The 17,651-nt window shown below is 45.6% G+C and overlaps 1 protein-coding gene across 9 annotated transcripts in view; it reads right to left on the bottom strand.

Annotated features, from left to right (window-relative positions):
* BNC1 (basonuclin zinc finger protein 1) overlaps positions 1-17,651 on the bottom strand; it is a 163,125-nt gene that overhangs the window by 34,283 nt on the left and 111,191 nt on the right. For 5 of the 9 annotated variants that reach the window (XM_078078815.1, XM_078078813.1, XM_078078817.1 and 2 more), the window contains 2 exons: positions 12,997-13,173; positions 8,067-8,169 (listed from right to left, as the gene is read on the bottom strand). In XM_078078815.1, the coding sequence (XP_077934941.1) occupies positions 8,067-8,169; positions 12,997-13,040 (147 nt within the window). In that variant the 5' untranslated portion in view covers positions 13,041-13,173. Of the gene's footprint in view, positions 1-8,066; positions 8,170-12,388; positions 12,681-12,996; positions 13,174-17,651 lie in introns of all 9 variants that reach the window. The other 4 variants (XM_078078814.1, XM_078078818.1, XM_078078820.1 and 1 more) reach the window with 3 other exon arrangements.

Here is a 17,651-nt window from a genome sequence, read left to right as displayed (position 1 = left end):
TTGGTCCAGTGGGAAAGAGGAGCATGTCACCACCCTCCGTCTTAAGTTGGATTCCATAACGGACAATAGCCTTTGGGGAGACGTTTTCATTTTTCTTTAAGGATGATAGAAAGGCTTGAACAGCCTCAGATCTGCTTGGCTGAAGGCTAATTAATTTCTTTAATCCTACAGAGTCTGTGGAAAAAGCTATGGTGACTATGGGTGGACAGCTCTCATGTGTGTATGTATTTCTTCCTGATTTTCTGAGTCTTAACAAAGAAGATGAGACCATGACCACAGAAGAAGAGAGAATAATGAAATGTTGGCCAACTGGCAAGGATATGGTTACAGGACCAGCTTCCTTGGATGTGCCTGGAAAAGACATGTGATGTATTTCCAATAAGTGAGTAAATCCCTCTAGGCCTCAAGGAAGATTTTTTTTTATAAAACCACTCCCTGTATTCATTCAACTTCGGGATAGTCCATCCCAGTGCCCAAGGAATGACAAATGCCATTTAAATAGTTTTGAGATAATAAAATCATGAACTGCCTCTTGGAGGGTTGAGAAGGAAATCCACAGTGTGGTTTGGTAAGGAGGTAGGACGCTCTGGCTAGCTGAACCCTAGCGGTGTAACTTGGAGCAACACATTCAACCTTTGGGAGCCCCGGTTTTCTTATCCGTAAATTGAGGATTAGAGTCATTTGTTTACTCCACAAATAACTCTTAGTACTGAGTGCTTCTAGGTGCCAGGCACTGTTCCGGGGCCTGAGGATACAACAGACCCAGTCCCTGCCTTCACGACAGCCCCTCAGCAGGACTGTTCCTTCCTGTCACCCCCTTCACTCATTGCTGACACTGGGGACTGGCTTAGAGCTTGGCGCCCCACTGGGGCCTTCGTTAATTCCTGGATATCCATGTTCACGTGGTCTGCCCATCCCATAATCCAGCCCTACAATCCTTGGCCCTCCTTGGGCTTCACCTTCTCTTCTCTTTCTCACATCTTCCCTCACACCTGAGTGTATTTTGAATCTAGAGAGACCTCCAGTTTCCTGGCTCTATCCTCTATCAGTTCTCTCCTGGCCTCTCTTTCTGACCAACGGACTCAGAACCCTGTTTCTATGATTCAGATAACTCTCTCCAGTAACCCACAATTCCCTGGCACCACTATCCTCCTGCAGCATCCAACAACCAAGTTCTAAACCCAGATCAATACTATAATCGGCCTCCTTGGCTTCAACATGCAGACTGAGTGTTGATGGAGAAGCAAGATGGCGGTGGAGTTGGTGTTCCCACATGTCAAATCTCTACCCCAGTGCCGCATTTCCATGGACAACCCCCTTTTCCTCCCCTCAGCGATTTAACCAAAACACATCCCCAACCCCTTTTTAATCTCTCTTCTCCCAGTCTCAGAGGATGGTGTTCCTCTCTGTCCTCCCACCAAGCACATCCTCGGGGACCCAATTAGTAAGAATCTCTTTTGATTGTGTCTTCAATGCCTCCCTTTCAATTAGTCTGGGTTCCACCTATAGACATTTTTAACTCTCTCCTATATTAAGGGAAAAAAACACCCTGATAATGGACTATTGTATCCATAGAGCTCCCGTCCCCGTTCTCCCTGTGTGCACACCCTTGAGTAGTCCCCGTCCAGGTGGACTCTAGGCTTGATCATGTAATTCGTTTTGGGTAAAAGGTCGTTAGCAGCTGTGGTGCAAGCAGAACCTTGGCAAGGGTGTGCATGCTGAGCTTATCTCTCTTGGATTATTCCCTTTGGGAGCCCGGCCACCATATCTAAGAAAGTCTAGACTGTCCTGCTAGAGAGAATGGCCATGTGGCAGAGGCCCTGGAGCATGAGTGACCACTCTGGGAGAGAGGATCTGAGACCACTCTCTGCAGACAGAGAAGCCTAGTGTCCCCACCTTCCCAAGCAGGTGACCCACCAGCTGTCCACAGCCCCGAGAGTGACCAGAGGGGAGACCAGCGGAAGAGCTGCCGTGTTCATTCACAGAATCCTGAGAAATAAAAAATCCTTGATTTAAGTCCTAAGTTTTAGAGCGGTTTGGTAGGCAGCAGCAAATATCTGAAACAACCTTGAAAGCCAAACCCAGAACATTCCCTTGATCTCACACCGCGTCCACTTTCTCTTCTTGTTGCCCCAGCTTTTCAAACTCGTCTGCACTTCCCATCTCGATCCTTGATTTCTAATCTAACAGGCCTTCCTCAGTTGCTCGCACTCTCCCCCGTACTGGTCTCTGTGGGCCACCGTCTCCCTCCTTGCCATGGCCTCCTATATTCCTGGTTTTGTTTGTTCCTCTCACTATTATTCCATGTCCTTCATGGGCTCCTCTTCCTCCACCTGCCCTTTTCATGTTTCTCAAGTTCTGTCCACAGCCACCTGCTTTGTTTATGCTTCATGCTCTGCCACTTTTGGTTTAGACCCGATGAAATCAACGTGAGAAACGGGAGGCAGAGACCATCGAGGTGCATAGATTGTTCTAAGAATGCCTGTCCCCCATGCCTGGGATAGCCTCACGCACTGAGGTAGAGCATCACTCCCCACACCTCCCTTTTGGCTAATTTCTACTCTTCCTTGAGACTTAGCTCAAGCACACTGTCCTCTGGGGAAATCTTTACCGGGAGCCCCCTGTTTAACCTTTCCTTGCTGGGCTAGATGTCCCCACTCCACGCTACACTCTGAGAATGATTTCATTTGCATGTAACACATTTTAATTATTGTTGTTGTTTTTTTTTTTATGTGTCTCCTCTCCATGAGACCATGAGCTCCTGGATGGCAAGGACCGTATCTTACTGACGTAGGATTTCCCAGGGTTTAGCATGGTGATGGAGTACCCCCTGTGCCCAGCAATAGGTACCCAATAAATGATATAGGGCTGTATACTCCACGTCCCATGGCATTCCATCCATTTTAGGTTTTTGTATTTATATAAAGGAAATTGGCCTGTAGTAGGTGTTTATTAAGTCAGAGAAGTCTGGACTCCTTAGACATGTTTATTTTGTACAATCAGTTGGTAGCTGCCCATTTTCCCCAGTGCCATGGAAAAGTTTTTCGAACATGGAAATGATCTGCTTCTGTAAGATTTGACAGCATCCACCTTTCTACTCACTTCTTCCTGATACCTGGCGACGGGGGTAGAGGTTTTGTTTTTACAACTGTTTTTTCAACTCGTTTTCTTCTTTCTGAGTTTCCTGCTTCTTCTACTTCGATTATTTATTTACCTCTAGGGAGCAATGTCCACTTAATTACTATTTTAAAATCCCATAGCACATAGTTATGTACAATTATATAATAACTTTAAAATACATTGTCGCTCTCATTATGCCAATTGTCTCAATTCTGGTTGTGTTTCCTTTTTTTCCTCTTAAGGGATTGGCCACTATCTTGTCCATGTTAATTGTTTCTTCAGAGTCAGCTTCTTTCATCTTTATTATTTCCTTCCTCTTATTTTCCTTAGGAGTTCTTTTTCATTCTATTTCTAGCAGCTTACATTGAATGCTAAATTCTTTCAAAAAATAATTTCATTCTGTTAGTTCAACGCTGGTATATCATTAGTCACATTTCCTGTGTCTTCTTGTGTAATATTTCCATAACCTTTTTTTCTAAACCCTCTCTTCTTATGTTATTTTCCTGTGAGCCAGATATTACATAAGGCTTTCCAGTTGATTGATGGCTTTTTTTTTTTTGTCTTTAGCTTATGATTTCTTACTTTACGACATTATGACCAGAGATTATGGCTGATGTAATTTCTACTTGTTTGAATTTATTGACAGGGCTTTGTCAAAAATAACTTGTGTTTCTGCTTATAAAATATCATCTCCTAATTCTACCTTAAAGTTGTATTACCCATATTCTCTATTCTTGAATTCTTTTTTTTTTTTGTGCAAACTCTATTTAATCACAACCAAATAACAGTGAATTAAAAGTTCTCATTGCAGTCCTGTGTGTGTGTGTGTTAGGGTTAGGGCTTGGGAATCTTGAAGGCTACTTGGAGGAGGGCGCTGAGCTGTGGATAGTCCCAAACTGAAAGGGTTAACAATACCAAGGTAGAAAGAGTCCCATCAATCAGCTTTCTTATGTTCTGTACTTTTCTGGTTGTTGCACTTACTATTCCGTGTTGCAATTGCTTATTTGTATTCACCATCAGATAGAAATCCGCCCAGCTCACCAGGTATCCCAGAAGGCACTCAATAGATGCTTGTTTATGGAATAAATCTATATTGTTGCATTCTGTTTTTTAAACAAACTTGAGTATCCTGGCTCTCTAAAAAAGCACCCGATCTAAGCGCTACCCTTGTTCTGACTTGAAAGATTTCTTCCTGATGTGCTTCCTTTAGTCTTTCTCTCTGTTTCTGTGCTGACATATGAAAGGAACCCTGTTTACTTTTGGCTACTTGGAAGCCCCTCACCATATTGTTCACCCCAGTAACAATTTTCTTGAAACATTTTGTAAACGTCTGTTCTGTACTCAACCAAAGCTGGTATCTTCTGACTCCCCTTCATGGAAAAAAGAAATATTATGCCCTTCTGAGCCTCCCTCTTCTTTCCTTACCTTTCCTGTTCTTCTAAAGTTGAAAATCTAATCAGATTATAGCTATGTACTGCCATGTAACAAATTATCCTAAAATGTGGTGGCTCAAGACAACTAACTATTTAGTCTCGGGACCATGGCTTAGCTGGGGGTCCTCTGGCTCAGTCTCTAGTAAGACTGCAGTCGACTTAACTGGGGGAGCATTTGCTTCCAAGCTCACCCATGTGGCTATTGGCAGGCCTCAAAAGATCCACTTCCAAGCTCACTCATGCGGCTGTTGGCAGGCGTCAGATCCTGGCTGGCTGTTTGCCAGAGTTACAGTTTCTTGCCACGTGGGTCTATCCATGGGGGCAGCTCAACATGGTGGTGCTTTGCTCAGAGCGAGCAAGGGAGAAAGCAAGAGAGAACAAGACATGGTGAGCAAGATGGAAGCCAGAGTCTTTCTGGAACCTAATCTCAGAGGTGACATTCCATCCCTTCTGCTCTACTCTGTTAGAAGAGTGTCCAGCTCACACGGCAGCGTAGGGAGATTTCACAAAGACCTGAACACCCCGGGGGAGGGGCTCTATGGAGTCCTCTCCACACTGCAATATAAAACATCCTCTTTTTGTTCTTTTAAAATGATTTTCCTTCTGTTCCAATATCTGTCTCAGTTATTTAGATAACAGTATCACTTTCCCCTGTTCATTGTAAAAACCTAATGTAGATTTTTATACTTAAGTCCATAACTTGATTTCAGTAACAATCACTATTTTTTTGTAATCATAACTTCCCAATTAATAGTTCCTTCACTAATTCTGACCAATGACTTGAACACTCTTGAAGAATATCTGCATACACAGTACTAAGCTTATTGATATTTTTGAGTCTCTGCAAATCTTAAAATGTCTTTCAATTTCCCTTATATATGAACAACCCATGACTAGAAATGAAATCCTCATGGGTCACATCTACATCTTATTGGACTATAGGTGTTTCTCCTATTTGAATGTTGGCTATTTCAGAAGAGACATATAAAGCAAGCTTGATTTTAACCCTTTTGAGTATTTTTTCCCCTTGAGGTTAAAGAATACATGAGGATATGTATTAATATTATTTCCTTTTTATTGCTCTTATCTGGGATAAGGCAAGTCCTCCTGATTTCCAAAGTCAATTTTTTCCCTGCCAAATTCTGGGAACTTTTATAACCTATTCTTTTTTTAAAATTTTATTTTAAAGTAGGCTCCATGCCCAACATGGGGCTTGAACTCACAACCCTGAGATTAAGAGTCACACGCCCATGGACCGAGCCAGCCAGGAGTCTCTAACCTATTCTTAATCAGCTGTTGCTTCTTTATCAGGAAAGTTTTTTTGTTTTTCTGTTTTTGTTTTTTAAAGATTTTATTTATTTATTTGACAGAGAGAGACACAGCGAGAGAGGGAACACAAGCAGGGGGAGTGGGAGAGGGAGAAGCAGGCTTCCCACGGAGCAGGGAGCCCGATGCGGGGCTCGATCCCAGGACCCTGGGATCATGACCTGAGCCGAAGGCAGACTCTTAACGACTGAGCCACCCAGGCGCTCCTGTCAGGAAAGTTTTATTCACAGTTTGGTGGTCAGGTCAGTGTCCTATTCTTCATATATATTGTCTTCTTTTGCTTCATTTAAAATATTTTGTATTGATTTATCCAGCTTTTGGTATATAATTCTTGGTATTATCATCTATTTGGATGAAGAGCTTCTCTGCAGTTTTCATTCTCTCTTACCGCTTTTAATGAAGACCCAATCTCAGCTATTATGGGAATAATTTTGTGGCATTCTCTTTTTGTGCTGACCTGTTTATTGGTATAATGAATTCCTTTATCTCATTGGAAATAGAAAGCAGCTTTATCTTCATGTTAACCTGTGTGAAGAGGAAGATTTTCCTTTGGGGTCTTCCATATTCTTCAGTTGCTGCGGAATTTTTTCATAGGTCCCATGTTCCTTTGAGTTTTTCTAAAAGTCTTTAGTGTGTTTGTCTGGAAGCCTAGAGGGACTGGATTTCTAAAAAAAAAAAAAAAAAAACCCACATCCCATGATTCATTTGAACATGGAGAGCTCTCCCTGGGAGTAGTGCCAAAGGTTCAACCAAAAGGCTGCCAACGACTCCCTTAGGAAGTTCCTGGATCTGAAAATGAAGACCAGGAATAGCTGCAGGTTAGTGAACCTAAATCTTTCTTGGAATAAGACTGGAGTATAAATCAATCAATAGGTGCAGGTTACTCAGCCCACTTCTGGTGGATGGCTGAACAGAGCAAATCTAGAGCAGACCAAGTGTTTTCTTATTCATGCTGGTGAATTATTTCTTTGTGTTGGCTCATGTTACAACATTTCCTTCTTATCTTAGACATCTTCAGATAACGTCTACCCAAATTTACAGTCCACAGTGCATCTATCATTATTATCTTCCCCCTCATTGGGGCTTTCTTTTTTCATACTCCATCCCATCCCTTTGGGTTCACTTTTCTTCTTGCTGAATTAAGTCCTTCGGTAGTCTTTTCAGTGAGGATCTGTGAAGGGCAAGTGCCCTTTGACTTTGCAAATCTGAAAAAGCTTTTCTTTTGCTCTTACTTGTGAATGATACTTTAGAATTCTGAAGAGATTCTTTTTTTCTTTTAGCACATCGACCACATTATTCCATTGTAAGTCTTCTGGCTTCTGATACTGCTCATGAGTGGTCCACTCTTGGTCTAATACCGCGTTGCAGAATCTGTCTTGCCTCTAATGTTACTTTGATGTTTTTTTTCCTTTTTATCCTTGATTTTTTGCAGCTTCATATGATGTATCTAGGAATGATTTACTTGCATGCTCTGTATTCGGTGTGTTTATTCTTTCACTATGAGGAAAAAATCTCAGCCAACATTTTTCAACTGTTGTTCTCATCTTTACCATCCTCTTACTTCAGACTATTATTAGATCTATGCTAGAACTTGCTGGAACCTCTCTATCCATCCCCTGGGTTCTGAACTCTCTTTGTAATCTATCTTTATTGTGCTGGGTAAATTCCTGGTACTATCTCTCAATCTGCTACTTTTCTTTTTGTGTCCAATACAGAGGAATACTTTTTTTGCCTTAGTGAGTATATTTTTCAGTTCTAAGATTTATTATACGTTCTTTTTCATATTCTCCTGTTCTTGCTTTGTTTCTGCCCGTTTTGTTTCATAGCTTTTTTATCCTTTTATGGATGTTATTCATTCACTTATCCCTCTGAAGACCCTAAAATTGTCATCTTATAGTCATTTTCAGGCAGCTGTATTCTTGTCATGTCAGCTGGAATGAATTCACCTACTCACTGTTGATTTAAAACTTAATGCAAGAGTCGTAATCAGATCTAGGATCACTATATACAATTGAGATTGAAGTGGGACTCCCTGACCCATTAAGGAAGCCTGGAAGAAAAATATGGCCTTTCTGGTGGTAATGACCTCCCCACAAGAACATGCCCCTTGTGAAGGACCTCCTCCACCCATCCCTGGAAGAAAAGAGGAAGCCCAAGAAGGGCCTGGTACAGAGCCCTAATTCCTACCTCATGGATGTGAAGTGCCCAGGATGCTATAAAATCATCACCATCTTTAGCCATGCACAAACAGCGGTTGTGTGGGTTGGCTGCCCCACTGTCCTTTGCCAGCCTACAGGAGGGAAAGCAAGGCTTACAGAAGGTTGCTTCTTCGTAAGGAAGCAGCACTAAAAGCACCCCGAATCAAGGCGAGTGGGAAATCATTCCAATAATCACATTTTGGCTAAAAAATATGCTAAGACTATCACCTGGACCTCTGGCTCTTAAGAAGCCACCTACCTAGGGATGTGGGAGAAGCTCCACCTGGTATCCTGGGCTGGAGAGAAGCCACCAGTGTTTGAATCTGGGCTGTTTTGTAATGATCCTGACTTTGGTCTCCTGTCTCTCATGGGGTACTTTTGAACCCATCAACTTTGCTTACCACTTGTCAGCTAGTATTTCTGAATAATTTAGAGTCCTTGGAAGTATTTGTTTTCTTTTTGAGCTTGGCTATGCATTTGTCGTGTTTCGTTTTTACATTTTATCTATCATTGTCACCTGTCGAGGTAAAGAGGAACTCAAAGTATGACCTTAACCCTATTTTGACTGAGTCCTGCTTCTAAATGTATAATTTATATTGGAAGTTCAGTATCAATTCATGTCTTTGGTGTCTCTACATCTCAGTAAGGTGTTCTGAGTTCCCAGAGCAAATTTAAAGTTCACCTACAACAAGCAAGTGTCAGATATGGTTCTTTAATTTTGAATTTCGATGTTATCACCTATATTGAAAATTAGCATAATCATATTACACATTAGCATCCCAACCACAGCTTTTATCTACACCTAAATGCCTTATGGATCTTTGAATTGTAGATGTATCTCAAGGGATGTGACTATTATGTTAACCAACTACCAGTGTTATTTCCAGCTCACAGTTCTTGTTTATACAGATTTGGTTGGTTTTCTCAGGCAGGGGTATTTATTAATGACTCTGTTCCCGGTCCAGTGCAGTCCTGGGGCCTGCGGGCAATCAAGGGCGCCAGACATAGGTCAACAGAGGACCTCGCTGCATCCACGGAGGCCCCGGACCTCAGTGCACACTTACATCATTCCACATCTGTGTAACAGCCAGAACAAAGGGAAAATACGGTGGAGGTGGTGGTGATGTCTCTGCCGATGGCTAGGGAAAAGATCTGAGGTGATGGTTACCCCCATATCTTCTCCTTACCATCCCACAGTCACCAAGGTATGATTGCAACCTCTCCCCTTTGCTTCTGTGGCCCCAGGGTGTGCGTGCATGTGTGTGTGTGTGTGTTTGTGTGTGTGTACATACACGTGTGTGTGTGTGTCCCTCCTTACACTTCGTGGCTGCAAGGTATAAACCTTTCAGACGACTGTCCTGCTCTTAAGGAAGGACTCCTGTCCAGGGTTTAATATGCGGTGCGAGGAGCATAAAATGGAAGGATGCCGAGAGGCAAAAGGCTCATGGCTCCTAAATTGGGCCTCCAGTGGCCAGGGAAGCTGAGTAGCAGAAGACTACATTCTGATTCGGTGAGCGCCTCTAGGATCACGCAGGTAGGAGGACTGGTTCTAGTCAGCCAGCCCATGCATATTGCCACACACAGAGTGCCACAGGGTGGAAAATGCCTGCAAAAATGTGGCCGGGAGAAGTAGCACTTTCTCACTCCTCTTTTGCTCATTTTGGTGGTTTGAGGTGAGAAAAGTCATCCATACCCCCCCTGCATGCTTGCGCTGTTACACAAGAGAGAGGAGGGAGTTTTCATGTTCTTAAATTTTGTTTCCCATCTTGCCAATCTTGTTATATAGGTGTTCTGACAAGGGACTCTCAACTCAATACATACCCTTATTACAAGAATGCACTCTCCTATTTTTATTCTGTTCTGTTTTATTCTATCAGAGTCCATTTTATTTAAAAATAAAAAGTCTGCCAATTTTCATGAATGGATGAATGGGTAAACAAAATATGATCTATCTATCTATCATGGATATTTACGGAATGGAATATTATTTCACCTTACAAAGGATGGAAATCCTGTCACATGCTATCATACGGATGAACCTTGAGGACATTACACTAAGTGAAGTAGCCAAACACTGGCTAGACTAAAAGACAAGTACTGTATGATTCCACCTGTTATATGAGGTACCTAAGGGTAGTTAAATTCACAGAGACAGAAAGCAGAAGGGTGGTGGCCAGGGGCTGGGGGAGAGGGAAAAGGGGAGCTGTAGATGGATACGGAATTTCAGTTTTGCAAGATAAATGAGTTCTGGAGATGGATGGTGGTGCTTGTTGCACAAAATGGTGATTTTACTTAACATGACTGAGCTGTATATTTAAATAGTGAAGATGGTAAATTTTATGTTAGGTGGTGTTTGTCGTTGTTGTTTTAACCACACACAAAACACAATGAGGTCACTGTGACAAAGCAAGGGGGCTTTGGGGAACCCTGCCTAAGGTGGGGTCAGTCAGGGAGGTCTCCGCAGAAGAAGTGGCATTTAAGCCAAGACCTGAGGGATGAATGAAGGTCACCATGGAAGGATGTGGAGGCTCCGGGGTTGAAGAAGGCTCTCGACTGTGAACAGGTTAAGCAGGCCTTATCAAATCATGTGTGGGTTCCTATCGTCAACCGGCTTCCTGCTCTCAGTCTCTTTCCACCTACACACTGATGCCAGATTAATTTTCTAGAACACCGCCTGGATCATGCCAGTCTCCCACCTTCCTGGCTAATCCTTCCAGAACATTTTTCTTTTTGCCTGCTGAATAACCCCTCTGCCTGGCACTCAAGACCCTCTTCTCCCAGACCCCTCACCCCCCACCCCCATATGTGAACCCTCGCACCAGACATCCCTCTGCCACGGTCCCTGAACACACCTCTGCTCTTCTGTCAGGTATGCTCTCCTTTCCACCCCCCATGTCCCCGTCCCTTTTGTGCCTTTGGACACCCTCTCCACTCCCTTTCTGGGTTCTGTAGCATGGAGTTTAGCGTTTGCTTTCCTATCTTTTAACTTGCCCCCCTCCTTCCCCACCTCCACACACACATTCCCCGGGGAACGGAGCCTTACTCGTGGTCGAGACCCTAATGCTCAGCGCGTCCGGGAAAGCCTAACAACACTTCTCAGTACCTAACAGTCACGGTGATCCTGAGTCCTGAAGGCCAGCAGCAATCACCAGCCCAGGGTGCCGGCCGACCCGAGGCTGCGTGCACCAGGAAACAGCCTGTTTACCCTCGGCCCGAGCCGGGAGCCCGTCTCCGGCACCCTTCCATCTCCTCCTGACATTCTTGAGCTGAACATCTCCTGACCAGGCCCTTCCAGATGCTTCACAGGATTATCTGCGTAACAGCACAGCCCTCCCAGGCCAGTGATTTTATCCAGGGAGAAGCCAGGGCAGTGACAAGCACAAAGGCACATTCTCCCAGAGGCCAGAGGACACACTCTGGGGCTGGGGCAGGGGGTGATGGTCGGGGGGGAGGGGGTGGAGGACTCAGGTGGCCGCCCTGCCTCGGGCCTGCTCGCCTTAGAAGCCGAGCCAGAAGCCCGGGTTTGCACGGGGATCTCTGCAACTGGCAAAGGCCGCGGGGCTGTGGGTCGGAGAGGAGCGGTGGGGGCGGAGTGAGGAGGCGCGGGGGTTGGGAAATCCACCTGGATGCCATCAGTCTTGCCAGAGTAAACAGAGCTGACAGGAGTGCTTGCCGGCAGCCTGGTACAGGTTAGGGGGGGTCACCGGAGCGGCCTGGTGACCCGCCTGCCTGAAGGTAGAGACGCTCTGGAATCTGTCACAAAGGACAGAGCTGAAAGCTCATTCCTCGTGGAATGAACCCGTTTCCTGGCATTCCACACAACGGGGAGTGCGGACGCTTTTAAAAATGTCTTAAATGTAAATCTGAGCTGGGTTCAAATACACACATTTAAAGCAAAACAAACAAAAAAGATCCACCCTCACCAACCTCAAAGTAGGATCCGTAGTCTACATGTCACTAGGCATAAAAAAAATACCTTTTTCAAAGCTCTTTCTCCATTTTCTTGAAGCTTGAGGGTTTAGAAAGTATAGCTGGACTTAGCAGGAGAACCTACCACTTAATTATCTAGAACTCTCCAAAACAACAGCAGAGCCTGCCTTGAGTGAAGGTCTTTTATTAATATCCTATAATATGGGGGATGGAAATCTCTCTCTGTCTCTTCCTAAGAGCAAAACCCTGCAAACACTCACTTCTGCTTAGTGTGATGTGAAAGTAACAGGGGTGGCATATTTAGCATACTTCGCAGGACTCTCCCATAAGCTAGACCAAGTGGGACAGAAATTGTGAAAAAAAAGAGTCTGAGTAACTCACAAGGCATCTTGAATCATCGGAAGCACCAGCAAGATGATAGTTAGTCTCTCCCTTCAGCAGGCACCGAGGGTCTGTTAAGTGCCTGGAACGTGCCAGAGTACCAGGTGGGGGGGGCCACCCACACACTGACAGCCACGGCCACGGTGACTTTAGCTCAAAAAGACACTCAAGTGGTTTCTTCGGGAGAAAACCAGTCACCACCTAAACCCGCCTGAGCCCTGCAAGATGTCCGGCTGATTTGTTTTGTGACCTTGGGCAAGTCACTTCACCAGCCTGGGTCTTGTTTCTTCACCTATAAAACAAAGATAGTAAAACCAGGGTACCTTCGGGGTATTCCTGGCACTAATGAAGGCTTGTAAAGCGCTTTGAGATCCTTAGGATGAAAGTCTCTCCAGAACAGTAAAGCCTGGTTATTACGCTTCGAACATGACATTCCCATGAAAACCCTGGCCAGGCTCTTACCCCACCTCTCCATGAAGATTTAATAGCAGACAGTTGTAATAAGTTCGTAAAGGACAGAGACCTCCATTACTGATACAAAATACGCTGTGGCGAACTAGTATATTAAGGGCTATTATCATGAATAATTAAGGCCAGGTTCTACTTACAGATTAATGAACCAAGTATATGTTGTGATGTAGTGGATTTTCATTGTGGCTTCCTCAACCAGCTCATGTCATGAAATTTATTTATCTTCCGCGGGTCCTCCAGCTTGCGTGGATTAGCAGGTTTACCCCACAAAGTAGATTGGCAAAGTATACTTCTGAAGGATGCTTTCATGCCTACTTTAAGAAATAAACCCAATTAGAGGTCTCTCAGTACAGATGAAGAAGGTTCATTAATGATAATGAAGGGCTGACCTACCCTAGGCCCCTAAGTTTGTAATTAAGCTTGCATATATTGAAGAATATCAAAGTCATGTACATTGCTCCGGGCTAACACACATGCACGTGGAAAGGAGAAGTGCAGGGTCATGCACAGACATTTCGGCTGATCTCGGACAAGGTGATGCTACTTCTGAGGATGCATTCACTTAAGAAGGTGGAGCCATAATCAGATCAAATAAAAGCCTTTAGATAACTCACGGGGCTTGAATATAAAAATCCGTAATTTCTGAATTCAACAGCGTTGAAAAAAATCTTTTTTTCCAGGGTAAGCGACAGAGTGTGGATTTTAAGAGACATGGACAAGAGGAATGACAGACATTCATGTGAGTGTATTGATCAGTGGAATGACTTAGGCTCTGTCTCAAGACGAGTTTAAGCAAATATCCCGAGTATTAGTGTTTACATTATGTGCTCCTTTTTCTGGGATTTCCATCTTTTTCCTGTGATTTTTTTTAAAATTATGCTGCCATTGGAATTAGCCAACGTAAGGTAATTAGCAACGCCAGTGGGCTAATTATGTGTGTGTGTGTGTGTGTGTGTGTGTGTATATATATATATATATATATATATATATATGTATACAGTGAGAGAGGAAAAGAGATTACTTTCTGCTGGAGATAAGGGTCACTTTTAGATTTCTGGAACGCTATTTGAAAAGGAGGGGTGCTGGGTAACAGAAGAGAGATGCTGTGGCCGTGAGCTCCGTCTTTGCAGCTGGGAAACTCATCTGCAACTCATCTCGATGGGCCACATACTGAAAAAAATTATCGAGACCATTCAGAACCATTAGGTTTATAGGTAAGCAGGATAAAGTGACGTTCAAGGGAATCTGGAATTCTTTTCCTGACTCAAAGCCAAGTTTTCCAAACACGCTGGGCAGTGGGGCACCTCGATGCCTTTGCTTAGCAAGTTACCTCCACCCACTCTCCCCCTCCTCTGCCTGGGAAACTCCTACTCATCTTTCAAGATGCCGATCTAAATATGTCTTGCTCTGTGAGCCTTCCTTGGTGTCTGCAGGTCGAAGTACATGCTGCCCTCTTGATGGTCTCACACACTCAGCTTACACCCTCTTCGATTGTGCAACATACCCCGTTGTGAGTGCGGCAGCATCTACTTCCCCCTCGAGGCATGAGCCTTCGAACATGGCGGCCGCACCTTGTTCACCTTTGTTGTGGATCTAGCAACAGCAGTGATCGGACAAAGTGCCTGGTGCCTAATATATGTCCGTTAATTCTAAGGGCAGACGTTTACCGACCAGTGTGGCACAGGCACCGACCCATCAGCGTACATCCTGGCTGTAAGCAATCGTTAGGGCTGTTCTGGAATAGAGCCCTCTGCAGACTGCATATTAATAAACACTGAGTGTTTATTAAAATAAATTCAACTGTAGCCAGAGTTACCAAGTAGGGTTTTTATGGCCCCAGGGCTAGGTATCCCCATTTTCCCACCTGTAAAATGGGAGAGTAATACCTTCATGATGTTGTTATAGATCTAAGATGAGGAGTCAAATGAGAAAGTGCTTCATGCCTAATATAGGTTGATTGATTCTGAATGCGCCTGTGGTTAAAGTCACCAACTATTAAAAGCTCTAGAAAAGTGGCCCTAAAGTCATCATTTCAAAAGGGATCATTATCTTCCAAGGCATTAGGGATCCTCTGGGGAGTTTGGCCTGGACCCCTTTCAGAGAAGGTCAGATTCAAGGGTCTGGGTGAGGTGGTGCTTCTACGACCAGGTGGTCGAGAGAACTGGTCGGTCTGGAGATAAGCAGGGCCTGATGGAAAGCAGCCTGGATCAGGGCTCTGTCAGGAGCAGCGGCTCCTCCAATTTCACTGCACATTAGAGTCACCTGGGGAGAATTTAAGACTGCAGTCCAGGCTGTACTCCAGGTAGACTAAATCAGATTCTCTAGGGCTGGGACCCAGACACGGGTATTTTCTAAAGCTCCCTCGGAATATTCCAATGGGCAGCCAGGGTTGAGAGTCCAGAGCATAGGGGTCACAGACCTGGATGCCCACAGAGGAGGCCCCCGCAGGTCACATGACCAGCCTGTTGTAAGACATTTGGGAGGAGTGAGGACTGCGGTCGCCCGGAAAGCACGCGTCCTATTAGCAGATTTTCAACTTTTAAAAAAAGAACATGCCACTCGAGCCAAATGAAACAAATTTGAGCTCATGGGGTGAGCTGGATTTGGCCCATGGGGTATGGGTTTGTGAATGCTCCCGGAGACGCCACGGAAGGTTCTGAGCATCGGTGAAAGCCGGGCCTCAGGAAGTGCTGCAAAAGCCATCAGCTGGGTGCTTCCCAAGGCCTCCCCCTCCATCTCGTTCTCCCCCCCACCCAGGGCTATCTCCCCAGATGCGACTGTTAATTGGCTTTTATTTATTTTACATGCTTTGACATTTCAGGTGCCTCGAAAAATGTATTTTAACATGCCGCCCCAGCACAGGCCCGTGGAGGTTGAATTTCATCTTGGCAGAAAGTTCTTCGCACGGATTCCTGCTGACACGGCTCGGGTGGGAGCCACCGTGCGGGCTCCTCTGTGCGGGGGGAAGGAAGCAGACCGGGCGGCCCGGCACCCCTTCCGCAGCCCCGTGCGGTGTTCTGCAGGACCCCTCCCCTTCGCAGACCGTCCTGGCGGCCGGGGGTGCTGCCTGCCGTCCTGGAAGAGGGATGGCTCGTGCTTTGCTGCACAAGCGGGTTGGCAGTTTTATTTTGAAGCCCTAGGTCCAAGCTCCACTGTGTTCCTTTACGTTCTCGGGGTTCAGAAGTCGTTGACTAAACTGGGTGTGGCCCGGACAAGGCTGAACGCGTCCCGTCGCCTTTCCCTCCCGGCTCCTCCCCACCCGTGGTTGGGAAGTCGTTCCTGTCCTTCACCGAGGCCCCAGCAAAGCCCTGATCGCCACCGGCCTCTGGGACGGCCGGGACACAGACTGCAGGAACCGCGTCCGCTTCCCTCTGGCACGTCTGCATTTCCTTCCAGAAACGTCTGCACTTGGCCCTGAGTCGCTATTGCTCTATCAGCTTTGCCACTGAATGTCTTCCATAAATGAAATCCCTCAGATCAATGACAGTAAAGAGACAGAGCGCCCTACCGTAATGATCATTGCATAAGAATAAATAAACCAGCTTCCGCGGAATGAATGAATGGATAATGCCTCACCCTGGACCCTAGTAATCACCGACTGATAGCGGACACGTTTCATGGGGGGAAAGATGAAGACAGCGTGGGATTCTCTTTTTGGGGTCACTGAACATTTTTTGAGCGTCTGCTCGGTGTCAGTCCCCCCGGTTAGAACGCGGGGAACACAGATGAACAAGTCAGTGCCTGCCCTCAGGGAGCTCCCTGCAGAGTGGGGTGATCTGGGGGCCCCAGTGTGCCCAGTGCTCTAACAAAGGGGTGTACAGAAGAGTGCTGTGGAGCTGGAGAAGGAAGTGACTAACTTTGCCTTGGGGCACAGGGAATGTCTTGCAGAAGCTGGGATATCAGGGCTGGGTCTCCAAGGCACTCCCTGTTCCCAGCAGAAGCCTGACTCCAAGTTGGGGACAATGTCTGCCCTCAGGGCAGAGTCGGAGTTGGGCCTCATGCCTGGTTTCCCAGCTCCTGTTTCCCAGACAGCCTTCACTGGGGAGGAGAGGGAGACATAGCTTTAAAGGCAAGTCCAACCCCTCCCTCCCTCCCATCACCCAGCTCCCTCACCCATCCTCCTCCCCCACCACTTGGGGTACCAAGAACCCAGTGAGGGTTAATGACTCACAAATAAAATAGCAGACCCTAAGAAAAGCTACGAATGAAAGCTGTAGTATGCCAAGGTGTGTGTGTGGAGTGGGCGGGGGGGGGGGGTGTCCGTGGGAGAGGTCCAGTCCACCAGATCGCGGTCTTTTATCACTGACATTGTTTAGAATGTTTGGTGCATGGAGATGATAAAAAACAGACTTTGTGGGGCACCTGGGTGGCTCAGATGGTTAAGCGTCTGCCTTCGGCTCAGGTCATGATCCCGGAGTCCTGGGATCGAGCCCCACATTGGGCTCCTGGCTCGGCAGGGAGTCCGCTTCTCCCTCTCCCTCTGCTTCTCCCACTGCTCATGCTCTCTCTCTCTATTTCTGTGTCTCAAATGAATAAATAAAATCTTAAAAAAAACACAAAAAAACAGACTTTGTGTCAATTCAAAGGCAAACAAATAAGCAGATAGACCTAGTTTAGTTATTGTTTTAAAATTCTCTACAGACAACATGCTCCCTTTTTCCATGCATCCCAGGTGGACTCCTCCCCTGCTCCCTGCCCCATTTGTAACTAAATAACTACCTGAAAATTTAAGAGCACTGTTCATGCCTGGGGTTTCGAACAGGATCTGGATCTCCGTGTGCCCGGCATGCTG

Source organism: Halichoerus grypus, chromosome 8, assembly GCF_964656455.1.
Source record: "Halichoerus grypus chromosome 8, mHalGry1.hap1.1, whole genome shotgun sequence".
NCBI lineage: Eukaryota > Metazoa > Chordata > Mammalia > Carnivora > Phocidae > Halichoerus > Halichoerus grypus.
Note: the sequence above shows the minus strand (reverse complement) of the source record. Positions and strands in the feature narration are given on the sequence as shown.